Genomic DNA, 27,932 nt, shown 5'->3' on the forward strand with positions numbered 1-27,932 from the left:
TGTTTCCTAACGACGACGTCAGCATAAATAGGAAGCGTGACAGGCTCCCTGTCGCCTGGACACTCCAGCAGAAGGCTTTGCCGTCCCACCAAGAAGAGGTACGGCCTGGCTTTCAGGGGCGGGCTGGGGAGCGGTGGGGGAGGCCCAGGCTGTGGACGGAGAACGGGGAGAGGCGGGGGGTGTGGGGTGGGCGGGCGCGCTCGGGGACTCGGGTTGGGGGGGGGGGGGTCAGGGCTTGGTCTCTTGGGAAGATTGGCCAGGCTCCTCGGGCAGCCGGGGGGTGAGCAGACAGCCAGCGGTGCCTGCTTCCTTGAGCGTTGTGCGAACAGGGCGAGGGCCTCCCGTTCGGGATCCAGCCGTCCTGGCAGGGAGGACTCCCGGGGAGGCGGCGGTCACACACCCACCTGCGTGGCGTCCCTCTTGGCTTTGCCGCTAGAGTGTCGCCGAGGTGTTAGTGGCAGTGAACCGGTTTCTGCCTCCTTGTCTCTGGAGCGGGAAGAACACATCAATAGTCCCTGGCATCCTGGTTTCATATATATTTTTTTAATGTTTACTTATTTTTGAGAGAGAGTGAGTGAGCAGGGGAGGGGCCGAGAGAGAGGGAGACCCAGAATCCGAAGCAGGCTCCAGGCTCCGGGCTGTCGGCCCAGACCCCGACGCGGGGCTCGAACCCGCCAACCGCGAGATCGTGACCTGAGCCGAAGCCGGACGCTTAGCCAACGGAGCCACCCAGGCGCCCCTCTGCCGTCCTGGTTTAGAAAAGGAGAGCTGGAGAGTGAGGGCGTGTGTGCGTTTCCATGGGTGTCCGTGGGGATGCAGGGGTGCAGAGAGACTGGGAGGCGAGGGGGGAACCTGGAACTTTGTCATGCTCCGGCCCAGAGCTTGGCGTGGCTTTGGAAGCTCCCTTTGGAAGATGAGAAAGGGCTCGGTCTCTCTCGAAGAATGTGTTTTCCCCCCTCGAAGAATGTGGTTTTACTCTCAACACCCCACCCTGAGCCTCCGTTGCTCAGTTGGGTTCAGGCACAGGTGTGGGTGTTCCGCACCCAAGTCTGTGAGCTGGTGGGGGATGGGGGGGTTGCGTCTAAGGGGGTATCTACCTCAGGATGTGTGCAGGTGCGTGCACTTGCCCTGTGGATGGGAGCGTGAGGGCTTCCAAGGTCCCCACCGGGGTGGCAGCCTGTGCGGCCCCACCAGACGGGTCCCGGCGACAAGTCGCAAATGTACAGTTTTGAGTCTTAGGGATCCTGCTGCAATTTTGTATCACTGGGTCCTGATTTTCTCTACCTCTCGCCTTTCGTGCTTCCTAATAGTTTTATAACGAGTGAAACCTTTCCCGTTAGCTCTCGGCCCCTCCTTTTTTTCATTTGCCAGTTTCACTCATGTCGTGTGATACGCACCAAATACTACAGAATAGTCCCTCACTTGTTTAATAAGCGTGTTTCATACTAAGCGAATACGTGGCTATCTGCTTTATCAGCCGTTAGAATGATCCGGAATTGTGTAGCGTAAGAGACAAAGCGCCAGCTATCCCTATCTCCCGGCCTCACATCCTACTCTATACCATATGTGTCCTTCCAAATCATTTTCTAAGTGTGATACAAGTATATAGCTTTCCTTTGTACATAAACAGGAGTATAAGCAGACGTATTGCTCGGGGCGCCCACGTGGCTCAGTCGGTGAAGCGTCCCACTTTGGCTCAGGTCGTGATCTCGCGGTCTGTGGGTTCGAGCGTCAGGCTCCGTGCTGACAGCTCGGAGCCTGGAGCCTGCTTCGGATTCTGGGTCTCCCTCTCTCTCTGCCCCTCCCCCCTCGTGCTCTGTCTCTCTCAAAAGTAAACATTTAAAAATTAAATATATACATATACATATATATATACACATATTGTTCTATGACTTATATTTTCACCTAATATTACATTTGGGACATTCCACAATAACACATATCGATTTAAGTCGTTTATTAGCCCTACAAAATAAGGCAGCATGTATTAGTAGGGGCCACACCACAAGTTACCCAATCCCATACTGATAGACATTTCATTGTTTTTTGTTGGGGTTTTTCTTCCCCCCATTTTTTCCACACCCGTGGAGGTGTTTCTGCGGCCCAGATGCCTAGAAGAATTACTGAGCAGGAGACTGTGCATCCAAAAATGTAATAAATATTGTCAGATCATCCTCAAAGCAGCTGAATTAACATACACCCCCACAGGGGTGTATAAAAGGCTCATTTCTCTTTAGGAAAATGATCAGTCTTTAGACTGTATCCGGGGCTCCTGGGTGGCTCAGTCGGTTGAGCACCAACTTCAGCTCAGGTCATGAACTCACGGTTTGTGAGTTGGAGCCCCGCATCGGGCTCTGTACTGATGGCTCAGAGCCTGGAGCCTGCTTTGGGTTCTGTGTCTCCCTCTCTTTCTGCCCCTCCCCTGCTCATGGTCTGTCTCTCTCTGTCTCAAAAATAAATTAAAAAAAAAAACATTAAAAAAAATTTAGAAACTGTGTCCAATGGATGGAGGAAAATTATCTGATTCTTGCTTGGAGTTTTCCTTTCCCTGATTATGGGTGAAGTTACTCCTCTTCCATATGTTCATTGGCCACCTGGGCTCCTTTTATGATACATATAGGAATGTTTTGTCCATATCCCGGGTTTTTTGTCTTTTACATATTTACTGTAGGAGTAGCTCATTTATTAAGCACACTAACAATTTATTTGCATAACGTTTAAATTATGTTTCCAGATCATCACTTGTCCTTTTTCTTTACCATGTGGAAGATACTTTCATACAAAAGCATGTTAATTGCCTTCCAAGTTCAGTTTGGGTTTGGTGTCTTGTTAACCCCTGAGGTTAAGGAAGTACCTGTAATGCTTTTTATCATTTTAGTTTTGACTTTTAGAACTTTAATCCACCCAGAATTTGGAGGGGTAGGCAATTTGTAAAGTAATTATCTAGCTTTAAAAAATTATCAGCTAATTGTCTCAACATCATAATTATGAGCATGTGGCCCATCCTTTCCTCTGTGATTAGAAATGCCGCGATTTCTTCCCAAATTCCTATTTGGTTGTTTTCCTTATTGTTTTCTAGTCCATCTGTCTGCGATCATACTCCTCGTCATTTTTCTGGCTAATAGAACCTGTCTCTCACGTTCAGCTTGTTATAATCTAGAGCCGGTTTGTCAAGCCTGTTAAAACCCCTTTTGGAGTTTTGACTGAGATTGCGTTGAATTTAGAGATTATTTGGGGGAGATGGCAGTAGTGGGTGGCCTTCCCCTGCTTGTGCCCTTGACGGGGACGACACGCACATCCTCCTTCGATGCTGACGTCACTACAGACTGGTAGTAGATGCCCAGAAACACCAGCGTTCCCTTCAACGCCTCATTTGTCGAGGTTCACCTGTCAGTGTGTTTAATTGGGAATGGCTTTTGTGTTACTGAATATTAAGAAGCCTCTGTCAAGATAAGCTGATCCTTCTTTCCCCCTTTAATCTGTTGGTCTGTTTCTTTTAATCATGAAGAGATTGCTTCATGGCTCTTTGTCTGTTTCTGGAATAATCCCCAGGTGGCCATGATACATTCTTCTTCTAGAAGTCTTTGTCAGATTGCCCTATGACATTCTTTTCGTCTGGAATGAATTTATGGTTTGCTTTGTTTGTTTGTTTGTTTTTTCATTTCCAGTTTTTGTTCCTACCAGTAAATTTCTTCATGAGTTTGGGAATTTTGGTGTGCATGTTTGTTTCGAGTAAAAAGGTGTTTGGTTTTTCTCTTCTCTTTTTTCCCCTCTTCCTCCTTCTCCCTTCCCTCTCCCTGTCCGCCTTTTGCTCTTGTGCTTACCCCTCACTCTTAGTGGCTTTTAACCCTTACCTTTTTAACACATGTACATAATGTGTATTTTCCATCAACATTTGGGCGTAATTAACACACTTCTGTGCCTCCAAAACAAGACACGAACCCTAACAAGCTTTCAGTTCTCCTCCGCTTTCTGCCCCTCACCTCACAGCCAGCTCCCACCTTCCAACCATCTGCATTGTTATGACATAATTAACTCACTTTCACTTTATAAGTAACAATTCTTCTCTACTTAGTATAAGTCTTATTTGGTTTCTTTTCTCACCACTGATTCCCGTATTATATGCTATCTTCCTTGAACTCTTTTTTTTCCCCCTGAAATATATCCCAGAGCCAATTGTGTTTCTTAGAAAAGATCTGAAAATTTTCTTTGTCTTTACTCCATTTCCAAATGTTGCGTTTTTCTGTCCATGAGCATCAAAGGAAGCTTGACTTTTAACGATTCTAGGTTTAAACATATTTTCCCTCAGGGTTCTCAAGACATCGTTATCTACTTAGAGTTCAAGGTCACTTGTAAGAAAATCTGGCCAACCTGACCCTTGTTCCACTGAAAATAATGTTTGTTTCCTACTGGAACCTTTTGGGAGTATTCTTTTATTCTTGGATGACCGAGAATTTACCAGCACGTGACTGAGTATGGCACTGTTAAAAATTAAGTTTGTCCTTCCCTTTAGCGACCGTTGTCTCCTTTAAGCCCTGTGAAGTTTTCTTCTATTTCCATTTGTATCTTTTTGGTCATATGGAAAATCTTTAAACAACAGTGGCTTAACAATATGGAGGTTTATCTTTGTCCTCACATAAAAGATGTCCGGAGGCAGGCGCTCCCAGGCCGGTGTGGTTGCTCCAGAGTGACAAGAAGGACCCAGGCTTCCCTCTTTCTGTTGTATATGGTTCCATCCTCAAGGTAACCTCACGGTCCAAAATGGCTTCTGGAGCTCCAGCCATCACTTCCAAGTTGTGGGCTGGAAGAAGGAAAAAATGGGCCCCTCCTCCCCTGGCCAACTCCCTTTAAGAAGCCTTTTTTTGGAAGGCACACCCGATGCTTCCACTCACTTCTCCTTGGACAACTTAGTGACATGACCACACCTAGCAACAGAAGAGTGTAGGAAATAAAATCTTTTATTCTGTGTAGCTCCAAAGCCCCGCTGAAGCCTGAGCTTCTGTGACCAAGGGAACAGGGGGCAGTGCACACACCGTCTGCCACTTGCTTTGCAACCTTAATACGATTTAACGTCTTACATTGAAATTTTTAATGACCCCCATATTTGGGTGTGGTGTGGGACAGCGATTTAGGTGGACACGTTTTACAGTGTTATTCATTGTCTCTTAGCCCTTGTTTTTTTTTAATTATTATTATCTATCCCTTCACGTTGATTCACGACTCCTCCTTCCTCACGTAGGATGTTCTTGGGCAGGATAGAATTGCCTGGTCAGGACGTCCATTGACGTATTGTGTATGTGTGCAACACGCTTACTTATCAGATCTTTACAATAAATTTTGCTACTGGGGAGAGCCTCCTTATTGCTAAACAATCTCAGTAACTGTCCTCAGAGCGATTTTTTTTTTTCCTGAGGTCCTACAAAAAGCCATGTTGGTAAATTTTGTTTGGAATTGTGTTAAACCTATAACTTATCTTAGGAGGAATCGCTCTCTTAGCACACGTAGTATTCTACATGTGGTGAGACCCAAATAAAAGCTCTGGAAGTTTAGGCTAGTCCCAGGTAGGCAAACACATAGACTCAAGCCCTTACCGCAGGGCATGGCCTCCAGCTACAGAAGCTGAAGGGGATGAATACGTCCCCCCCCCCCGCCCCCCTCCCCCACCAGCTCCAAGCAAGCCTGCTCGTCTTTCTGGAGCCTTTATCCGACTAACCTGTCTATATGAACATCACCGCATTGGGTTCTTCTCGCGTGAGATACGTGTATTTGTGCCCACATTACCGACGCAGAGAACAAGGTTCAGGGAGCACTGGTGGGTCAGCACAGGCCGCTGGCGGGGGGAGAAGCAGAGCCTGGGCTGAAGGTCAGGTCTGCTGAGCCCAGAGCCGTGCTTTTCCCAGTAAGAAAGTTGCTGCTTCGTGTGTGTGCACATGTGCCTCTTGAGTGAAATTTCAGACAATCTTAGGGGGAGAAAAGGAACCACTGTCCCCTGTTCTGCTCTCCTGGGTACTTCCCAGGGCCAGACAGAATGAAAAGAGGAAATCCCCGGCCTTCTGCAGAGAAAAGGGAACAGGCATTCTGAGGGTGGTGTGGGAGGGTTGACAGTAAACGGAGTGTGTGTGCGCGCAGTGTAAGTGAGCGTGTGCTGTGATCACGCCCAGGGGAGGACACTGTGGCCCCCACACCCTGCCACCCCTCTAAAGCGGATCGGGTCAGAGGCCGGCAGGGAGCTCAGAACAAGTCAGATACCAGGCCTCCCTGTGAGGTTTTTCCATCGCCAGGGGACTGCATAGGAGCTTCTGATGCACGACCTAGGGGTGGGGGCAGGGGTGGGAAAAATCTCACTTCTTCAGAAGCCACTAAATGTATCTCCCTCCAAGTCACGCCCCAGGCACTGAGGCTAAGCGGAAAGGACTGTACTGGGTGCCAGGCTGAGGTGGCAGGGGGCGCCAGAGGCCGTGCGTCACTCCCGGCTTCACCCTGCAACGTGGGTCAAGTCCAGGGAGTGCAGGACGGAAGGGGGTCACTCACTCTCAGCTGATCTCTCTTCCGCAGGCAGAGTCCCTTCACAGGCGAGAGGGCTCACAGGAGCCGGGGACATGGGTCTGGCCTGGCCTCCAGCTGAGCAAGCATACAGGACTCCGGGTCACTGAGGACCCCAGCCCCTGCCCAGACCCGGGCCCACCTGAGCCAGCCACCCGTTCTTCCAGAGCTGACCCAGAGATGGTGCTGACCCGGGGGCTCCTCCCTGTTGCCTTGCTGGCTCTGTTCTGGGGGCCCGGCGTGGCGGGGGCCCAAGGTGAGCTCCGTTGCTGCCTCCCCTTCCCTGTGACTCTCCTCACAGCTGGCCCTTGAGCAAGGCCACGCCCACATGTGCCCAGAAAGCCCCAGACCCCTCCCGCCCTCCCTCATTCTCCCCCTCCCTATCCTCTCTGGAGCCCCGCGCCCCCTCCTGGATTCTCCCTCTTCTCCAGCCTCCTGAACAGCCATCTCTGCTCGTGTGGCTTCTCTGCCCACCTTCTCAGTGTGGCATCCCAGGCGTCTCCCCTCCGGGCCGGTCGTTCCAGCCTTAATTCCGACCCCCCAGATACTCTGTGCCTCGGGTGGCTTTGACCAGTCCCCTCCTCGGTGCCTTTCTTCCTTGGGCCCCTCAGACTGGCGGTCTCTCCCTGCTTCGGCCCCAGCACCCTCCTCCTGCTCGGAAGCCCCTGCTGGGATGTTCCTCTGTCTCTTAAGGCGCACGAACCCCCGCTCCCCAAGAGTTCCCAGAGAGCATGGCTTCTCTGATAACCCCGAGAACCACATTCTCTCTTCCCACCATCAGGCCCTGCAGCTGACCAAGAGACCAGGACAGGGAGGTCCCAGAGAGCTCTGCCATGCTGCCACTCTTCCCAGGCTGTCCCAAAAGGGGTCCAGGGGCCGGGCCCATGCCCGATGCAAGCATCCCTCCTGGGGTGGGAGAGAGACCCTGCGCCAGGAGCAAGGGCACAGCAGGGGCTCAGGAAATGTGCTGTGACCCTACGAGAATATTGTGTTTCTAAATTTGTTTTTTACATTTATTTTTGAGAGACAGAGCCTGAGCAGGGGAGGGGCCGAGAGAGAGGGAGACCCAGAATCCGAAACTGGCTCCAGGCTCCGGGCTGTTGACCCAGAGCCCGACGCGGGTCTCGGACCCGCAGACCACGAGATCATGACCTGAGCTGAAGTTGGACGCTTCACCGACTGAGCCACCCAGGCGCCCCTAGAATGTTGTGTTTCTACCCAGCAGCGGGGCCCATGGCTAGGGCCCTCACACCCGCAGAACCCCCGTCCTCCCCGCGCTGCCCAGGGTCCCTAGGGAGCTCTGTCTAGCAGCCAGGGGCCCCTACAGGACTCCGGACCCCTCCCTAGCTCTCGGCACTCCAGAGGGGATGGGGGGGTGACAAGGGACATCCAGATGTGACCCCCTTTCTGCCTCTCCCCGGGCAGAGACCGTCCCACTGCAGACCCTACAATGTTATAATGACTACCACAGCCACATCACCTGCAGGTGGGCAGACACTCAGGATGCCCAGAAGTTCATCAACCTGACTCTCTTCCGGAGGCTGAATGAGTAAGTGCCACCAGGGCTCAGGGGTCAGAGGGCCCACAGGGAGGCTGCTGAGTGGGGCTGTGCCCCGGTGGGGGCTGGCCAGAGGGCAGGGACAGGGAGGCCCCTGCCCAGGAGCTCCTGCCCCATTAGGCGGCCAGCCAGGTCCGGGTGCTGATGGCCGGCGTCGGGGTTTGGAGGGGGGGAAGAGGCTCCTACGTGAACATCGCTGTGGACGACGGAGGTGGTGATACTCGTCCTCCATCACGGTTTAACAGAGTCACCCTGCAAAGGTCAGTTTTAGATTATCTTCGCTGCGAGGTGGGCAGGGCAGGCGTGTGACGCCCAGTTCACAGGTGAGCCAACCGAGGCCGCGGTGGCACGGTCCACGGGGCAGCTGTGGGGCCGAATGGGAGCTGGGGCCCTGCGGCCTCCGGAGTGTGGGTTTTCTCCGTTGCCCTCGCATGGTCTCCGGGGGGACGTGCCGTTTGGGAAGGTTCTGCACCGCGTTCTGGGGGCTGGTGATGGTCTGACCCACCATTCTGGGGATGATTAAATGGCCATCACCCAGACGCCAGCAAGGGCTGAAGCCCTGGGGTGCTTCCTGACCCCCACCTCCTCCGGCGGAGCCCAACTTCTGCTTCCCCTTGGAGGCCACCCTCCCCCAAAGAGTTGGCTAGACCCGCAGCGTCCAAGGTCTTTCCGGTTATTCTGAACCTGGAATGACTGGCCCCACCGGGCCACCCAGACCGCTCAGGCCCGAGGCTACCAAGCCCTCCCTGCTGTTAAACCCAATGCTCGGTCTCAGCCTCCTCCCTCCTTGACCGTGGGTGGCACCTGACACACACCGGCCCCACGGACCGTGGTGAAAGCACCTGCCTCTCCTGGCCGCCACAACCCCCCCTCTCCTGTGTCTCCCCAGCTCGCCTTCTCTGTCTCCCTGTTCGCTCCCTTGTTTCATCTCTAACTTGAAGGGTGAGATGCCCTGGGGTTCCTCCTTGGATCTCCGCTCTTTCATACCTGACCCAGTGGCAGAGACCCAGCCCCAGGCTGCATGCTGGTGACTCTCACGTGCTCTCCAGCCCTGCGCCCCCCCTCCCCCAGCTCCAGGCCTGCAGGTGCACTTGCCCCCCCCCCACGTGGCCTGTAGACGAAGGTGTCTTCCACCCCCAGCGATTTAAACCAAATTCCGCTCACCCCACCCCCCACCTCCCGCTTCACTGAATGGGAGCTCCCAGAGGCTCCTGCTGACCAGCTGGGAGATTCGTTGTTGTCTTCCCTCCTTTAGCACCTTCCCTTCCCCATCGGCGCCTCTAATCCGTCAGCAAATGCTGCAGACTCGATCTTCGAACAGGACGCGAATCTGGCCGAGGCTAACACCACCACCCTGGTGCGAACTACGGCCCGTCACTTGGCTATTTCAGGAGCCTCCTATCTGGTCTCTCAGCTTCCGAGACTACCGCCCCCATCCACCCCTATCTATCCACGGCCCAGCGGCCAGAGGAGGCCTTTGGGTCACGACATGTCGCCCCTCTGCTCATAACTCAATTATCTCCACGCTCAGTGACATCCGAATTCCTCGGTTTCCTTTTAAGCGCTGTGTCACCTTGCTCTACTGGTCTCCCTCACCTCCCACCCTCACAGATGCCACTCCATGAACTCTGGGTGACCGCCTAATCCTACAACACTCCAGGGGCGCCTGGGTGGCTCGGTCGGTTAAGCTTGCGACTTCGGCTCAGGTGACGATCTCACGGTTTGTGGGTTCGAGCCCCGCATCGGGCTCTGTGCTGACAGCTCGGAGCCTGGAGCCTGCTTCCGATTCTGTGTCTCCTCTTCTCTCTGCCCCTCCCCCACTTGTGCTGTCTCTGTCTCTCAAAAATAAATAAAAATGTAAAAAAAAATTTTCTTTAATCATACAACACTCCAAGCCCGTGCCCGCCCCAGGGCCTTTGCACCAGCTGTTCCCTTTACCTGAACTCACCTTTTCCCCCAGAATTTGCATGGCTCCCTCCCTGACTTCCTTCAAGTCTCTGCCCAAAAGTCGCCTTTGCCATGAGGCCGTCCCTGCCTCCCCTGTTTCAGATTGCACCCCCCACCCCACCCCTTCTGGCTTCCGTATCTCCCTGCTGTATCTGTCCGTGTAAAGTTTGCTCCATCTGACATGTGACGTATTTTATCCGGTTCTTCCATGCGTGTCCCCCTCCACCAGGACGGCAGCACCCTGGCCCCGGACAGAGCCTCGCACATGGTGACCGCTCAGGACCTTTGTTGAACGCGTGATGCTTCTTCACTCTGGGCTCACCATGTTCTCTGCTGGCAGGAACCCTCCAGTGCCAGTGTCCTGTGATCTCAGTAATGACACGGGCTTGTCATTGGACCACCCCTGTGCCGGCTGCGTGCCCAGAAGATGTGTCATTCCCTACAAGATTTTTGTCCTCGCCGACAAAGACTACTTCTCATTCCGACCAGACAGGCCTCTGGGCGCCCAGCTCACCGTGACTCTGGACCAGAATGGTAAGTTCTGGGGTTCCCGGATGGCAGTGGTCCCGGGAGGACAGTGGACCCCGGGGGGTGGCGAGACGGCAGAAGGGCCAGGAAGCGAGAGTCTTCAAGGGGGGGAGGGGGTGGCTCTGGTCTCTTGAGAGAGGAGGGTGTGGCCTCCGGACAACCGAGGCATTGGAGCAGGTCCAAGGGGCAGAGCCCCCGGCCGGTGGCACCTCCCTGGGCCCTGACTGCTCCAGCACCCTCCAAGATACTGCCTTCCAGCAGTGAAGGCTGCCCTTCTAGGAGAACCAGCCTCCCTATTCGGGTAGAAACTTCCTAGCTTGAGAACACCCATCACCGATATAGCCTCATCCAACGTCTGCAACGACCCATTTGATAGATGAGGCAGTTAAAGCCCAGAGAGGCCACATGACTTTTCCAAAGCGCCAGCCCTGAGCAGTCGAGCCAGTGATGGATCAGCTCTGCCCAGGGCTTCCTGCCCTGGAGATGGAGGTCATCACCTCCCTGCCCTCCCTGAGTGGCTTCCAGCGAGCGCGGCCCGCGTGTCCACAGCGGCCCCAAAAAGCCAATGGTCCCGGGTGGGTGTCGATGACCTAGCTAGGCTTCGTTCGACTGTGTGTTACCCAGAAACGTAACCAACGCTTCAGCCTCATTAATTCAATTTTTATCTGTGCTCACAACGAACCTACACGAGACATGTTCGAGGGGATCACCTTTTAAAGTTGAAATTGATGCAGTAAGAACCCTACGGATGGCTGGCTTTTAGGAAACACTGCCCAATATTACGTAACCATTACGACGACGTGTGGTGTCGCACACCCCTGTTTTCTTTTTCACCCCATGTCACTGATGTTGAAACCGAGGCTCGGAGAACAGGAACTTGCCCAAGGCCCCTCAGATACACGTGTGTGACTTTAGCATCCGGGGTTCCGAACGCTGGGCAGGCCCCACTGTAGGTGCAAGCGTCACACAGAGAGGGGACTCCCGCCTTCGCTTCCTGCCTGTTCTCATCACGGCAGCACAAAGCCATTGCCCGGTGGAGGGGATTGGTTAGGCCACCGCCGATTCATTTGCAACAGTGTCTCTAAACGCGTTTGATGGATGAGAAAGGGCCCCATCCCGGTGGGGCTCAGAGCATGCAGGTTGAGAGGCCAGGAAATACCGGAGGTTGAACCAGAAGTGGGTGCCGTGTGCCACATGCTGAGGGGCAGTGGGCAAGGAGCCTGGGGGCCAGGGGGTCAGGACAGGCTTCCCCGGGGCGGGGGGGGGGCGGGGCAAGAGCTTGGCAGGGAGAGCTGAAGGGTGGGTAAGAGGACAGAGCAGGAAGAACATTCCTAGAGGAAACAGCATGTGCCAAGGCTGGGAGACTGGGGAGGGCAAGGCAGGTTGGGGCAACCGCGAGAAACTGTAGCCCAGAAGCATCACCATCAAAAGGGCCGGACAGCGTGAGGAAGACGGAGAGGGGCAGGTGCAGGCAGGGGCCTGACCTGAGGACGCTGCTGGGCCCTGCAAAGGGGCTTAGGGGCCAACGTCTAGGTGATGGAGAGCCATCGAAGGCGCATGACTTGATCAGATGTGAGGACGCCCGAGGTGGGTGACGCACAGGGTAGACGGCAGGGGGCAGGAGGGGGCAGGAGGCTGGGGCCCGGGATGCAACCTGAGGCGCTCGTCCCACGGAGAAATGACGAGCATTCTACTGGAACGCGGCCAGGGCATGGGAGCGGGCGGCAGGGGGGCATACAAATCATACTTAGGACACACGTGCCCTTCACTCGTTCATCTGCTCCCTCACTGAGCACCCACATCCACCAGCACAGCAGTGAACAAGCCGGTCAGTGTCCCCGCCCCTGTGAAGCATATGGCCTGGTCACAGGGAAGGTGATATGCTGGACACGGGGACAACTTAGAAACGGGGAGGGGAGTGTGACGTTTGTCTCCTAGAGCCTGTGTTCAGCAGGGAGCTCAGCTCCAGCCCCAAGCCATTTTGGCAATGGATCAGGGAAGCTTCTGGTGCTGAGGAGGGACAGGTGTGTGCGTTGGAGCTGCTCTGAGGCTCCCACGAGTGGAGATCTGGGGTATTTTCCTTCCTCTGTCCGTTTCTCCATCTGTGAAATGAGCTAGTGGTCTACGATCTCTCAGGTTGGAGGAACAGGTTTGCGCTCAGGCTCCCAGTCGTTTCAGTTGGGAGCAGCTTCTAGAGCTCTGTGCTGAAAGGGATTCCCACTCCCCAGGGGGCTCAGGGGCTAGGAGTGCAGTGATTGATTAGTGATGTCTGCTGTGGCTGCGGAGAGGGGGCGCCCTGTATCTGCCACTCGGGGCTTAAGATTTTCTAGAGGCTCCAGCTCGGACATGCTCTCACATGCCACGTCCCGGTCGGACTCATTGGATTGTGTTTCAAGGTCATCCCTCAGCATTCAGACACAGAAGCTTCAGGAAGGCAGGAGCCGTGCCATTTGTTAATGACTATGCTTGCCCAACAGACACACGTTTGCTGTTGGTTGACGGAATGCCTTCTTGAAAAGTCTGTGAAGGTTGCCTACATGTATTTCTTCGTGGATTCATTCATCCTTCATTCACTTTGTCCCCCAAATTCACTGAATCACTAATCGCAGGCCATGGGGGTAGGGAAGGGTGTGGAGGGCCGAACCCGGCCACCCATAAGCTCCTGACTCCTTGGAAAGGCAGAAAAGGAGACACATAAATGCCCCAGGGCTCTAAGGCCCATACAACAGGCTGTGGTGAGACAGGAAGAGGGGCAAGGGATTCTGCCCAAGGGGACGGGGGCATCCAAGAAAGTTCTAGAAAAGGAGACATTTATGCTGGGCTCTGAGAGGAGCAGGATCCTGCGCAGGTGGAAAGAGGAGGAGGATGGACAGCATCGTGGGGAGTAACGTGAGCCACAGCGCCCTCTGCTGGGAAGGGGCCGAACAGGCCGCGAGGTGGGCAGAGGGGACAGGAGGCTCCATTTGGAGGAACTTCACTGGCAGCACCTTTCACGGAGCTTGTGTGATATACGCCCAGAAATCTGTGCGGCTTTCATTCATGTTCACAGTGAACCCCCACAGCTTGGCAGGTGAAGGGCCTGAGGCCCACAGAGGAAAGGGATCTTGTCCAAGGCTGCTCAGCGGGTAGGACGGCACTCAGCCTGGGGCCCCAGTCTGCCCACACAAAACCTGCCGCCCTATAGTTATCCAGCCCCTTCTGAGCCCTTGGCCGCCCCTTCCTCCAGTGCAGGCCCCTGCACCCAAGGACCTCCAGATCACCGCTGTCGGGGACCGTTTCCTGCTGACCTGGAGGGTGGCCCCTCCGGGTTCCCAGAGCCACTGGCTGTCAAACCTGGAGTACGAGGTGGTCTACAAGAGGCTTCAGGACTCCTGGGAGGTAGGGGCCATGGCCGGCTCTGCCCCAGCCGAGGGACCTGGCCCAGCTGGCACCTGTTCCATTAACCCCTCCCTCCCCGCAGGATGCCCCTACCCTCTACTGCAACTCCTCCCAGGCTGTCCTGGGGCCAGAGCACCTCCTTCCCAGCAGCACCTATGTGGCCCGAGTGCGCGCCCACCTGGCCCCCAGCTCAGGGCTCTCGGGGCGGCCCAGCCAGTGGAGCCCGGAGCTTCTCTGGCACTCCCAGACAGGTAACAAAGCCAAAATTGGGGCAATGCCCTTCTGAGGGGAGGGCAGCTCATTCAGCTTCCGGACAGAAAGAGTCCAGGGGTCCGTTCTGCGGGATTCCACAGATCTTCTGTAGCCTGTGTTCAGGATTGATACCCAGGGCGGACTCCATCCCTACTGTGGCTCTCCAGACACAGGGGCTGCGTCCCACCCACGGCTGGGCCCCAGGTTCTTCTGCGCACTTTCTGCGCCCACGTTACAGGGATAAGCATCACGGGCGGTGGCCGTGGCATTCCAAGCAGCTGTGTTTCCGTGAGCGCTATGCTGGGTGTGGACACGTCAACATCATCGTGTTGCGTACCCCCCACCCCACCAACACTGAAACCAGACGCTCTCCCCAGGGTGCACAAGGGGGTAAGAGGGTTCGCAGAATTCACTCTCTGACCTGCGGACACACCGCGGGCAGGTTCAGGCTAATGCTAAGCCCTAGTTTTTCTGGTCCCAAAGCCCCACAATCTCTCTGAGATGAGGCTCACGTAACTTGAGAGCGAAGGAAGGAATGGAGGAGGGGAGGATAAAAGGAAGTGTCTCCCTTCCCAGGGGACAAGGCGCAGCCCCAGAACCTCCAGTGCTTGTTCGATGGGGTCGCCGTGCTCAGCTGCTCCTGGGAAGTGTGGTCCGAGGTGGCCAGCTCAGTCTCCTTCACCCTCTTCTACAAGCCCAGCGCCAGTGCAAGGTGAGCGTCCTCTCCTCCCTCCCCCCACCCGCCCTTACCTCCCCTCGTCACCACCTGTGTCCTTCAGACCTCCCCCTGACCCTGAAATGCCCCAGTGGAAGCCATGGCTCATCCCGAGGTTGCCTCCCTCCCGTGGCCCCTGCCTCCCTCGCCCTCACCTGCACCATGATCCTCAGGGAGGAGGAGTGCTCCCCGGTGCTGAAGGAACAGCTCCCCGGCCTCTTGGTCCAGCACCGATGCCAGATTCCCGTGCCTGACCCCAGGAACCACAGCCAGTACGCTATCTCTGTTCGGGTGAAGGAGGAGGAGAAGTTTATAAAGAGCTCAGACCACAGTGAGTTCGCCCCCAGCCTTGTGCGCAGGCCCCCTTGCCACAGTCCTGTCTCATCGCGTAACTCACGCAAACTCAGGACTCCCTGTGGCCCAGTCTTCACGTTGGTCACTGTCCACCAAACGCGGCCCAGCGAGCCAAGTGAACAAAAGTCATTCTAACCTTGACGTTCTCAAGAAGCATGGACACCGCGATGACAAGGGCAAATAACACGAAGGAAGGTTCCACTGATAGTTCCCAGGAGCACATCTCTAAAGCCTGTTTTCTCCGATTTCTTGAGCTCTGCATTCCTGTCCAACCCCGCAGCTCCTCTGAAGCCCCTTCTGCCAACTGTACCCCCCTAGGCTCTCCCTTCCGTCCCCTGATTGGGTTTTTTGCTCTCCGATTTCCAAAGTCCTCCGCGCACTGATATTTTCAGGCTTCAAAATAGTTGAGCTGTGAGTTACTTCTTCAATCGGGGGGCTAGAACATGCGCAAATAAATGGTAGCTCCTTGCGGGTCAATATCCCCGACTCCTCTTATGCAGCAAGAATCCCATGCAAAGGAACCTCCTGCGTTGCTTCCTGAGGACCCAGGCTCTTCCATCCAGACTTCAGTGTGGGGGGGAGGCCACAGCCAATCTGTCTTGCTCACCCAGGTTGGAATCCACCACTCACTCCGGGGATGCCGGGTTGCCACCTTTTCCTCTACCACTCGTTAGCTGCCTGGCCTTGGCAAGTTACTTAATCGTTCCGGGGCTCAGTTTCCCCGTCTGTGAAATGTGACGAGTTAATAGTACCTACCATGTTGGGTTGCTGTTAGAATCAAGTGAGAGATTCACGCAGACTGAGCATGTATGACGATACCTGTGACATAGTTAATTCTGTAGACTAGGACGAATTAATAGTGTTTCTATTTTTACGTAAATGCTGGGCGTAGCCCGTGCTTTGGCTCACCTCCCTACGAAACGAGCTTATCTCAGCATCTCCCAAGAGGAGGGCCGCTCGGATCAAAGTGGATAGTGTGGCAAAGTGAGGTGCAAGGACCCCGAGAAGGGGTGGACCGGGAGAGAGAGCGCCTGTGACGAGCATGGGATGAAAAGAACGTTCCATCAGAGGAATGCTAGGAACAGCGTTCCCTAAAGGTTTCCCTCCCTCCAGTCCAGATGACTCCCCCGACCCTCAATGTGACCAAGAGCAGAGACGGCTACGCCCTGTCCTGGACAACAGAGGAGATGCTTTACAAACACATAGGTCACACCTTCCAGATCCAGTACAAGAAAGACGCAGACTCATGGAAGGTGAGGGCCTATGCCCGGGAAGGGGCCTGGATTGGGGTAGGGGGATGGGAGAAAACACGCAGGGGGGCGCCGACCTGCCAGGGGCCTGGCTCCCAGCAGGTGACCGGTCAGAGGAAGCCGCTGAGACTTCGCGGTCACGGCCCTGTGTGGTCAATTGGTCTTGTCCTATCACTTGGCGGAGGTGCTAAAGTTCACAGGGGTGATGTGACATGGCCCAGATTGACGATGGGACCCTGACTTGCCAAGGGGATGTAGACGTCGGGACTCGGAGGGCTGAGAGGCAGCTGGGTGAAGGGTTTTCAAAAGTCAGGAGGGGATTCTTCTTCAGAGAAATCTCTAGAATGCAGATGTGCAGCTGCTGAGAGCTGAGCTGCTCTGATAAAGCAGGCAGGGCCCCGGCCCAGGGTTCGGTCTCTGGCCCCCACCCCCAGACAGCCCCCGGGCTGTGTGTGCAGCACCCGGGCTCCCCGCAGCCCCAGTCGGCAACCTCAGAGTCCGCCCCAGACCTTCAGGTCCGGAAGCAGGGAAACGGAAGCCAAGAGGGGCGCCGTCAGCAGTGGAGCTGGGAGTGGGGCCCCGACTCGCAAACCCTGTCTCGGGGTCCAGCGATGCTGCCCTGCATTCCTGGGCAGGCCATAACCGGGGTCCAGGCCGTCCCCAAGGAGCTCGGGGGTGGGCGGGGCGGTTTAGAATGAGGGTGGTACACGCTGTGTCCTCAGGATTTCTGGGCCTCAGTGTTGTCCAATGTCGCAGGGGTGCGGCCCCCCGTCCCGTCCAGAGTGTTCTGCCTCTGTGCGCCCTGGGGCAGGGCCCTCCATGGGGGGCAGGGAGGACTCAGATCTGGGGATGCGGCTGCAGCCAGGGCCTGACGGGACAGAAAAGCTGGGGTGCTGAGGTGGGAGGGGCTTGCGGCTGTGCCCCCCGCCCCCCCTCCCCCCCGCACCAGGCAAATAGCCTCAGCCTCAGCAGACCTGCTCACTTGCCTGTGCCCACAGGAGAGCAAGACGGAGACCCTCCAGAACTCCCACGTCATGTCACTGCCACAGCTGGAGCCCTTCACCAGGTACCAGGCGAGAGTGAGGGTCAGGCCCACCCCCAGCGGCTACAACGGGGTCTGGAGCCAGTGGAGTGAGGAGACCTTCTGGGACACGGAGTGGGGTAGGTGTCCCAGCCCCCCCCCCCTTCCGGGTACAGCCCAGCTGGGCAGAGGACAAGCGTGATGTGAACACAGGGGTGTGACCCCACTCCACCCGAGTGTCCTTTCCTCCACGTGTCACTAGTCACTGCAAAGCGACGCCTATGTGGCAGGTGAGGTCCTGAGAGCAGAGAAGAGGGGTCCTCCCTCGGACTGGAGGTTAGCCCTCTATTGATATGACCCACGGTTTGTTCCATTAGCTTTGGTGACAGCCATCACCTAGTGACCACTCAGCATGCGTTTCCAGTTACCATGGTAGCAAACATCAGGAGCGATGGGCTGGGGCCTGGGATTGGAAGGGTTCGGTCTGATTTCTTAATCTCCCCCATTGCTGCTTCCAATGTCTCTCACCGTTGGCCATAGTGGCCACCAGAAGACAAGTACCAGACTAGGTCCAGGACGTGGTGGCAGAGAGAGGACCGAGGAGGTATTAGCAGCAGGGACCCCAGCCCTAGCCAGCCTTGCAGGGGGGGAGTCGCAGGGAGAGGGCCACAATCAAGCGGAAAGGAGGACTGGACACCACGCCTAAGGGAAGAGACCAAGAAAGTCCTGGAGGGGCCCAGCCTGTGAAGGGCTCAAGGCTGCCGGGCAGGCAGGAAGTTGGGGCTCCCGATGGGCCTTTGTACCTGCTGGTTCCTATACTAGCATGGCCTTCCCCATCTCCGCCTCTCCAAGCCTCCCTGTGCCTCGATGCTCAAGCTTATATGCTGCCTCCTACAGCAAGTCCCCTGTGATTGCCATGGGCTGGAGTCATGGCCCTGCCCCCCACCCCCATAATTCCTTCTGCTACTGGAAAGAATCTAACCCTCTGTGTCCTTCCCAGCACTTGAACATGGGGGTGGGGGAGGTCAGACCAATGCCCTCTTCTTCGCCTATGTCTGGCCTCCCCGCCCCGCCACGCTGCACGCCAAGCCAGTGAGTTTCTGGAGTGCCGCGCCTGCACAGAGCAGGGTCTGGGGGCACTGACCTGGCCTCAGCTCCTCCCCACCTCCTAAACCTCCAGCTCTGTCCCTCCCCAGATGCTAATGTTCCTTTTTCCTTCCCGGAAGTCCTGCCCACGTGGGTCCTGGCTCTCATCCTGGTGTTCACCACGCTGGCCTTGCTCCCTGTCCTGCGCTTCTGTGGCATCTATGGGTACAGGTAAGGGGACTCTATGATGGGTGGGGGGGGTACTCAGGAACCCAGGGGGTGCCAGGGACCCCACAACTGGCTCCCTCTAGTCCCCGCTCCGCACCCGCTCCCTGGGAAGCCTTGGCCACCTCCCACCTTCTCCCTGGGCCTCAGTTTCCTCTTTGCACGTGAGCATGGGGCCTCTGGCTCACAGTCACCTCCCTGGTGTCTCTCTAGGCTGAACCGGAAGTGGGAGGAGAAAATCCCAAACCCCAGCAAGAGCCACCTGTTCCAGGTAGGAGCGGACCGCGAAGGCGGCCAGGGTGGTAGGGGCGCCTCACTCTTGCAGCCACGTCCCCGTCCCTATGTCTTCCCCGCCTTCCCGTGGCTTTGAGTGTGAAGCAGAGGTGGCCCGGGAAGGTGCCAGAAAGCTCTAAGAGGCAGGCCAGCCCCGGCAGGTTCAGCTCTGCAATCCTCTGGGCACCTGCAGGCTCCCAGGGCTGGCCCAGGGTGCAGGGCTCCCTCGGAGCCGGAGCCGGAGGCGGGAGTCGGGGTGGCCTCGGGGAGGGGCTCAGTCCCGCGGGGGCAGGTGGGCTCACAAGAGGCAGAATGGCTTCCCTGAGGATGGGACAGCAGAGCTGAGCTTTGAAGGAGCCAGGGTGGGGCCAGGTGGGAAAGGCCACCGCAGACAGAAGGCCTGTGGAGGATGGGCACGGGACCCCCCCTCATAAAAGGAGCCGAGGGGGGGCAGGCAGCGAGGCTGGCAGCATCCCAGATGCTGAGATGGACGCAAGGCAGGCGGTGGCACATGGGTCACAGGAGCCCTTTGGTCCAGCAGGGCCAGCTTGCCCGGTGGCGGGGGGGTCCTCATGGCTACTGTGGGGGAAAGTAGGGTGTGAGTGTGGAGGCAGTGACACCCCAGATTAGTGAACTTGCAAGAAGAGGGTCCCCATCCTCAGATGCTCGAGGGCCCATGGGAAGTCCCAGCCCCTCTCTGGGCTTCTCCTCCCTGGTGTCAGGGGGCCCTGGCGGGTCCTGACCTTGCTGAGACTCCTTCCGTGTCTGGGGGGCTCGCTGTATCCCCTGTCATGCCCTGGCCTCCTCGCCCCACCCCCACCCCCCACCTTCAGCTTCTCGGGCTCCCACACAGCCACGGCACAAGGGTCCTTTCTCTTTCCAGAACGGGAGTGCCGGGCTCGGGCTCCCAGGCAGCATGGCGGTACTCACCATCAGGAGCCCCTTGCACAAGGGGCCGAGAGGCAGCTACTTCCCTGAGCTGGAGGGGTGAGTATCTGGGCACGGGGTCCCTAGGATGTGGGAGGGTGGCCTCATCGTGCACACTGGAGGCTCAGAGGAGGTGGCCTCTGGCCTGTGGCTCAGTATAGAGAGATCCGTGGGGGTTGGTGGCTCTAAAGCAAAAGGCATACCCGTCAGACATCCGGAAGACCTTCCTGGTTCCCAGGTTAGGGAGGGCCATACCATGGACTTGACCAGACGCGGAAGACCGGAGCAATGACCTCTCCCTGCCCTACTGGCCAGGCAGACCCCACACTGAGGTGCTGATGGCACGGTGGGGGATGAAGGGACGAGGGCATGACTGAGCCCCGGTCCCCGAAGCTGGGTGGATATCAAGGAACCTGGGGTGAGGGGACCACACCTGGCAAGGGAAGAGCTTGAACAAGAACATGGAGGCTGGCGGGCGAGACCCACGAGGGCCACCCGATGTCCTCTCCGGGCCCGCTCCCTGACCTTGCCCTGCTCTGTGCTCTCCCTGAGCTCCGGGTGGGGCCAGACCTCCCCCTGACCCCGGCCCCTAGCCCCAGCATGAGCTGAAGTGGCTGCCCAGGGGACCCCAACGTCCCTGTGCCCATTCTCCCCGCAGGGTGTTTCCCGCAGACTGTAGGCACAGTGAAGTGTCACCTCTCACCACAGAGGACCCGAAAGATGTGCACAAATCACCGTGTGAGCCTGACACAGCTTCAGCCACTTCGGACCCATGCACAGAGCAGCCCCCCAGCCCCCATCCAGGCCCGTCGGCCCCCGCGGGCAGGCCCGAGAGCCGGGTCTCCGGCTTCGACTTCAACGGCCCCTACCTGGGCCTACCCCACAGCCACTCCCTGCCTGACGTGATGGGCCCCCCGGAGCCCCCACAGAGGGGCGTGAGCCAGAAGCCACAGCCTCCGGGGTCCCTGGAGTACCTGTGTCTGCCCGCGGGAGGACAGGTGCAGCTGGTTCCACTGGCCCAGGTGATGGCACAGGGCCAGGCCAAGGTTTTGGAGAGGAACCCCGGCCCGGAGGCTGAAGGGAACCCCTCACCGGAGTCAGGGGCAGGCCTTGCCTCTCCTGTATACAGGCTGATGGTGAGCGGTCAGGGCCCAAAGGACAGGGCCCTCACGGCTCTGCCCACTGGCTCTGGGGACCCTGGGGACGGCGTCACGGCCTCTGGCTACGTCACCACCGCAGACCTGGCACTTCCCTGGCCCCCGGGGCTGCCGTCTGCCTCCAAGGTCCACCCCCTGAACCTGCCCTCAGACCAGAACCACGGCCTCAGTCTTGGACCGGCCCGTAGGCTCTGTAGCGTCCCAGCCCCCACGAAGCCAGAAATCGAGGGCTATGTGGACATCCCTCTGACCCCAGGCCAGTCCCCCAAGTCCTCTCTGGGCAGTCCTGCCCCTCCTGCAGCCAGCAGCCCCATCCTGAGCCCAGGGGAGGCAGCCCCCAGCCCCCCACACCCCGAGGGGCTCCTGGTCCTGCAGCAAGTGGGTGACTACTGCTTCCTGCCTGGCCTGGGACCTGGCCCTCTCTCACCCGCTTCCCCAGGACCGTGTCCTGAGATCGGGGACCACGACCACATGTTCCAGGCCAAGAAGGCCATGCGCCCTGCCATTCCCCAGGTGCCAGCCGTCAGGCATTTCAAAGCCCTAAAACAGCAGGACTACTTGTCGCTGCCCCCCTGGGATGTCAGCAGGCCGGGGGAGGTGTGCTGAGCCACCCCAGATCCCGGGGGGGGTGGTCCACCTGCCCTCCCGCCACCTCCCGGCCCCTCCCACAGTCCCTTCCGCAAAGCCCAGGAGAAGCTTCCGTGCTGGAACAGATGATCCGGAAGTTAGTCGACCTCCTCCCTTCTCACTTGACCTTCGGCCAAGGAATTCTGCCCCCACTGCTTCCCGATCTCTCTCACAGACACACACACACACACATTTTTCTGTCCTGTTAACTTAATCTTAAACTCCAGACTGTTAGCGCTCTCTCTATACTCATTCCGTTTGCCCACTTTTTTTTTTCTTACCAGATTTCCTTGCTTTTGCCACTGTCTTCTTTCTCTTTCCACTGACTTATCATTCAAGTGAGCTTGAGGTCCGAGCTAAGCCCATCCTGAGAGGACACGTCTTGGTCAGAGCCTGTTCTGACGTTGACATGTCCGGTTGTGTTAAGGACTTGTGTCTGCAGCCTGGCCCTGGTAGGTGCGAATGCGTTTCCTTCATGGGGAGGGAAGAGACCCCCCTACCCCGTGAGGGTCGTGGGGGAGGGGTGAGGTGGGGAAGAGCAGTGTAGGACCGGCCTGCTTATGGCTGGCACTGCAGCCCCAGGCACTGTGGCAAAATACCAGCGTTGACGACGGTCACACCAAGCCATGGGGCAAGAAAAGAGTTGTTCTGAGCCCGTGGGAGCCCCTGCTGGGCCCACCACTATGACTGGGGAGGTCGGGACTGCAGGCCCCTGCCTCGGGTAGAGGCCACCCGCCCAAGTGAGGAATGTCCCAGCTGCCTGCTGGCCACAGCGGTCTCCCTTCTACACCCGGGCTGGTGGGGCCTGCAGAAATTCAGAAGCAGAGGGGAGTCCTGAACCCACATACACTCTAGAAATGTTGGGAAAAACTGTTCAACAAAGGAAAAAAAGGAAAATGATCAAAGCCTTGTACACTTTGGGGCTTATAGTCAACATGGCCCTCCTGCCCTCCCTCCAGAAAGACCTTACAGCCCCCACCCCCGCTGGCCATGGACGAGGGGCTTTTGATCTATGTCTGGGCCTCCATGGAGGATTATGGCTTCTTAAAAATCTGTGCCTTTCTGATATGCAAAAACAAAAAAAGGCATTAAATCATTTAAATTTGCATTATTTGATAGCTATCAGGTTGCACATGGTTTCGTATTTCTTGGGCACTCCTATTTTGTTTTACGGGGCTAAGCCCACTAAGGACTTTGCTCTGTTGGGTAGTCATCCTTTTCTGATTAAGTTTTTAAAACTGTTTACATGCGATCTTTCACGGACGGTGCACATTTTTTTCCCCCTAGTTTGTAGTGTGTCTTTTCATTTCGTATGTGAGGCCGGTAGACGTACACGATGTCGACTTTTCCGCATTTCGGGTTAGAGTCACCGGCTCCACTTTTGATGTCAAATTTACAAAAGCCTTCGCCACTTCGAAATCACGTTTGTCCTAATTTATATTTTCACCAGTACTTTCTGAGTTTCAAGCTTTTCGCGTCAAATCGTAATGACTTTGGAGTGGATGCGTGCGAAGGGGAGAACTGCCTGTATGTTTGCACCAAACGGAGTGGCCTGGGTGTTTTTCCATCGTTTGCTGAAACACCCATTCTTCGCCCATCCGACCGAAATGCTACTTTTATGATCTAGAAAGTGCCTGAGATACTTGGAATGTTCTAGCTTCATAATGTTTTTTAAACAAGCGGCCAACCCGATGTCCTTGTAACCTTTGTTCCCAAATCCCTGTTCATCACAAAAGTGTTTGTGGTCAGGGGGAAAGGAATTCTAAACAGCGTATATAATTCACCAATGGTGAAATTAACAACAAGACTTCAGGATATTCTAACGCGGAATCCTGTGCAACAGATGAATACGGCAGTCAGGCCTACGTGGGTTAGAAAGAAGTCCAAGATGTGAATTTCGAGATGCGCAGATACTGTTAGCTGAAAAAAAAAGTTGCAATAAAATGTGTTCGCTGTAAACCAAAACCCTTCGCTCGTGCGTATGTGTTGGAATTGTCAGGGGAGGGGTGCGGTTTGAAACCACAGTTGCATTAACGAGGGTAAATTCTGTGAAACAGAAGGGCCGTGGGTCTTTGAGACACCACGGCGAGTTGGGGCGCAGTGTAGACAGACCAGGAATGCAGTGCCAGCACAGTGGAGGTCCTCGGACAGCCCCGGAGGGAGCTGGGCTCTAAGCCAAGATCTCCTGTCCCCAGAACTGTTGCGAGCCAGCCCGGAGGGGAGAGACCTCCTGGCTACTTATCCTAATAAACTCCGTGAGGGGCGCCAGGCTGGCTCAGTGGGTGAAGCGTCTGACTCTTCGTTTCGCCTCAGGTCACGATCTCCTGGTTTGTGGGTTTGAGCCCCACATCGGGCTCCGTGCTGACAGCGTGGAGCCTGCTTGGGATTCTCTCTCTCCCTCTCTCCGTGCCCCTCCCCTGCTTTCTCTCTCTCTCTCTTTCTCTCTCTCTCTCTCTCTCAAAAATAAATAAATAAACATTAAAAAAAAAAAAAACCATTTAAACTCCAGGAAGTGGATTCGGGGTGGAATCCATTTACCGCTCTGGAGTGGGTGACTCTCTAACCCAACTTCATCGCCCTCCCATTTGCCTGGCTGGCTTTCAATGTCTCTCTCAGTTTCTCTCTGAGAAAGTGCAGTCCTGGTTTCGGTGGGGTTGGGGTCAGGCGGGGAGCTGCCCCATATCAGAACACGCAGCGTCCTTGATAGAATATGACACGTCAGGAAGGGAACCGGATGGAAAGGGGGGAAAGGATTGAGCTTGGGCGGGACACAGAGATGGTGCAATCCCCATGCACGAAAGCCAACCTGGGGTCTCCTTATAGTCGAGCAGGTGCATGGAGGTGAGTCCGGGTGGATTCACAGATAATGAGCTCACAGTAGATGCCGAGCCAAAAGAATGGTGATTGGAAACAGGACCCGATGTGTCGCAGGAAGGGGCCGTGATCTGTTCGCTGGGCCCCAAGGCTGGAGTGCGAACTTGGGCCGTTGGGTGGCCGCCCTCGCCCCAGGAAGCCCTCACCGGGACCAGAGCCGAGCTCGAGAGCTCCCACCTTGACTGGGCCTCCACCTGGCCGTGTCACCCTGGGGTGCCACTTGCTGTCTTCAGCCTCACTTTGAAGCCTCCCAGGCTGTAAAATGTGGGGACCAGGTGGCATCTGCCAGTCTGTGCCCTGAGCCTGGCCCCTGCGGGCCTGGGGTTCCCTCCTGCCCTCGCCGCTCTGCTGACGTTCCCCAGAAGCAGAGCCCAGGGTCCTGAGGACCCCCAGGGTCCGAGTCGAGCATTGCTAGAACAAGTTTCTGGGATCCAAGAAGAAACTGAAAAGCCATTCACCAGAAGCCAAACCTCACTACAACTTTATTATTATAAATGTGAGTTTCCAAGCTTTAAGTGCTAGGCATTAACAACAGACCCTCAACACTGCTGATATCAGGTCACTCTGGGTATCCCCTCTGACGCCCCACAATCCTCAACGCACATTCCTGTTCAACCAGCCGTACGGAGTGACCCCTGACCTTCCGGTGCATGGGAGAACATAGGTCAGGTCAAAGTTCCTGGCAATCTGTTTCCAAAAAGAACTCCGTACTCAGGATTGATGGCTTAGGCTTATCCTGAAAGCCTCATCTGCAACTTCTGGGCCGGCGCCCCGGGGCCGTGGTTTCCGCAAGATTTTTGTTTCAATCTTAGCCTCCAAAGACTCGAAACGACCAACCGAGGAGTAGCATCCTAAGGGATTCGCATCAAGCCTCCTGTGTTGAGAGTGAAAGAATAGAACCAGCTGTGCCTGGAGTCCCTGTAATCCCAGGTCTCCATCCTCCCCGCCCTCTTCTTCCCCTTTACGTCGTCTGCCTCAAAGACACCCGCTCGCGCTGCATTTTGAACTTCACCCTCTGGGAAATCTGGGCATGGCGGAAGTCGGCATTTGGCTTCTAAGTTGCTTTCCCAAGATGTGAGCAAATCTCCAACAGGTTCTTTGCTTGAAGGATCTGTGGCCTAAAAGGAATTCAAAAATGAAACCGCATCCTCCAAAGAGATTCTGTCCTGTGTGAGGAATGCTAATACTCTCGAATTTCTACAGAGATTAGAATTGTAATAGGACGAAATCTCTATTTTCCACCTTTTTCTGTTATTTAAATCTAATAAGCTCTGTCTGTAATAGTCCTCCTGAAATTATCAAGCAAACACGCTGTCTTTTCTTTTTTAACTTTTTAAAATGTTTTTATTTATTTTTGAGACAGAGAGAGAGCGTGAGCAGGGGAGGGGCAGAGAGAGAGGGAGACACAGAATCCGAAGCGGGCTCCAGGCTCCGAGCTGTCAGCACAGAGCCCGACACGGGGCTCGAACTCACCGACCACGAGATCATGACCCGAGCCGAAGTCGGACGCTTCACCGACTGAGCCACCCACGCGCCCCAAACACACTGTCTTAACACTTGTACAAACCATCAGTCTATGTCCCTTTTTAACTTGTAAAGCTCTTAGTTGCGATTTTCTTCGTAAAATTAATAGCTTTCACAATCATTAATTAGTGCAGCGTTTTGCTCTCAAAATAATAAATACGTATTTATACTTCAACGGACGGATTCAGTTCCAGCATGAGAACCGCGTAAGGAAATACGTTGCAAGGAGGGAAGAGAGAAGCAGGTAGGTAGGAACACAGGTTAAAAGGGGCAAACTATGCTGCTGTTCAGACACACCGTGGCTGATGGGTGGTGCCCGAGAAGTCAGGGTGCTGGTTGCGGGGGGGTGGCTGGCCTGGGAGCAGTATGTGGAGGGCCCTGCGTGGCTGGTGAGATGTCTCTCCTGTCCGCGGGGTAGGGGGCAATGATAAGGATATTCACCTTGTGACAATTTATTAAGCTAAACCGTTTCATGTGGCTTGGGGTACTTGTGCTAGAAAACGAGTTGAAAAAAAAAAAAACCAAAAAAAACAACAGGATAAAGTGCCAATCTGGAAATAAGAAATACCAAATGCTGGGGCACCTGGGTGGCTCAGTCAGTGAAGCATCTGACTCTCGATTTCTTTCTTTTTTTTTTTTTTTAGTTTTTTTTTTTTAAACGTGTATTTGTTTTTGAGACAGAGAGAGACAGAGCACGAGCAGGGGAGGGGCAGAGAGAGAGAGGGAGACACAGAATCCAAAGCAGGCTCCAGGCTCTGAGCCATCAGCACAGAGCCGGACGTGGGGCTTGAACTCATGGACCGTGAGATCATGACCTGAGCCGAAGTCGGACGCTTAACCAACCGAGCCACCCAGGCGCCCCTGACTCTCGATTTCAGCTCAGGTCTCATGATCTCATGGTTCGCGAGATTGAGCCCACATTGGGTTCTACGCTGACAGCGTGGAGCCTGCTTGGGATTCTCTCTCTCTCTCTCTCTCTCTCTCTCTCTCAAAAATAAATAAACATTTAAAAAAAGAGAGAGAGTGAGAGAGAATGAATGCCGTGGCCAGTTGTTTCCAAAGATGATGGCCACTGTCCCTCCCAGCCAATGCCCCTCTGGGGTGTGACTTTGTGGAACCTCTTATTAAGAAGTGGAAGGTATTTCTTCTCCCCTGGGACTTGGGTCAGCCAGCAGAATGCAGCCGTGTGAGGCGTGGGAAGGGCAGGCGGGCCAGGGCTGGAGCTTGCTGGCTCCCCCGGTCAGCCCACAGGCAAGCAGCCCAGGCTGTCCAGCCATCGAGGTCTTGCGGGGACAGAAGGCCTGGAGGACGAGCGGCCACGCGGAGGGGAAGGAGGCGTCCCTGTGACACCAGCACGGCCATCCCCGGCGTTCCTGCCCCAGCCCAGCTCCCAGCTAACTGCCACCACAGGGACGTCCCCCCTCGGTTTCGTGGAGCAGAGCCACCCACCCGACGGTGACAGCTGCTGACAAGTGCTTGCTGCTTTCGGGCACAAACATGGGTGGTTTGTTCCAGGCCGAGGGGCCGCGGGTTCTTCAGACACATCGCTTTGCTGGGTGGAGGGGAAGTCAGCTCTGGGGCGGTGATATGGTTGGTCACACCTAAGCAATGCTGGAACCTTCTCCGCAGGGCCTCTCCAGGCCCAACCTCAGGGCACCCTTGTTTCTCACGATGGGACCCTCTTAGGACACCA

The 27,932-nt window shown here is 55.9% G+C and overlaps 1 protein-coding gene across 1 annotated transcript; it reads left to right on the top strand.

Annotated features, from left to right (window-relative positions):
- CSF2RB (colony stimulating factor 2 receptor subunit beta) lies at window positions 1-23,806 on the top strand. Its single transcript, XM_007096415.3, has 14 exons — window positions 1-98; window positions 6,556-6,799; window positions 7,969-8,092; window positions 10,389-10,582; window positions 13,803-13,954; window positions 14,037-14,205; window positions 14,783-14,918; window positions 15,095-15,252; window positions 16,389-16,528; window positions 17,524-17,686; window positions 18,773-18,863; window positions 19,071-19,128; window positions 20,014-20,117; window positions 20,716-23,806. Exons 2-14 carry the CDS (start codon window positions 6,724-6,726, stop codon window positions 21,818-21,820), a joined length of 2,670 nt encoding a protein of 889 aa, XP_007096477.2. The 5' UTR covers window positions 1-98; window positions 6,556-6,723; the 3' UTR covers window positions 21,821-23,806.
- Window positions 23,807-27,932: the final 4,126 nt, after the last annotated feature.

This window comes from Panthera tigris, chromosome B4, assembly GCF_018350195.1.
Source record: "Panthera tigris isolate Pti1 chromosome B4, P.tigris_Pti1_mat1.1, whole genome shotgun sequence".
In the NCBI taxonomy this organism is placed as follows: domain Eukaryota; kingdom Metazoa; phylum Chordata; class Mammalia; order Carnivora; family Felidae; genus Panthera; species Panthera tigris.

Coding starts and splice junctions, on each gene's coding strand:
- CSF2RB (XM_007096415.3), top strand. CDS start 6,724: ATGGTGCTGACCCGGGGGCTCCTCCCTGTTGCCTTGCTGGCTCTGTTC. Junction 13,955..14,036: donor GGCTTCAGGACTCCTGGGAG/GTAGGGGCCATG, acceptor CCCTCCCCGCAG/GATGCCCCTACCCTCTACTG. Junction 14,206..14,782: donor TCTCTGGCACTCCCAGACAG/GTAACAAAGCCA, acceptor CTCCCTTCCCAG/GGGACAAGGCGCAGCCCCAG.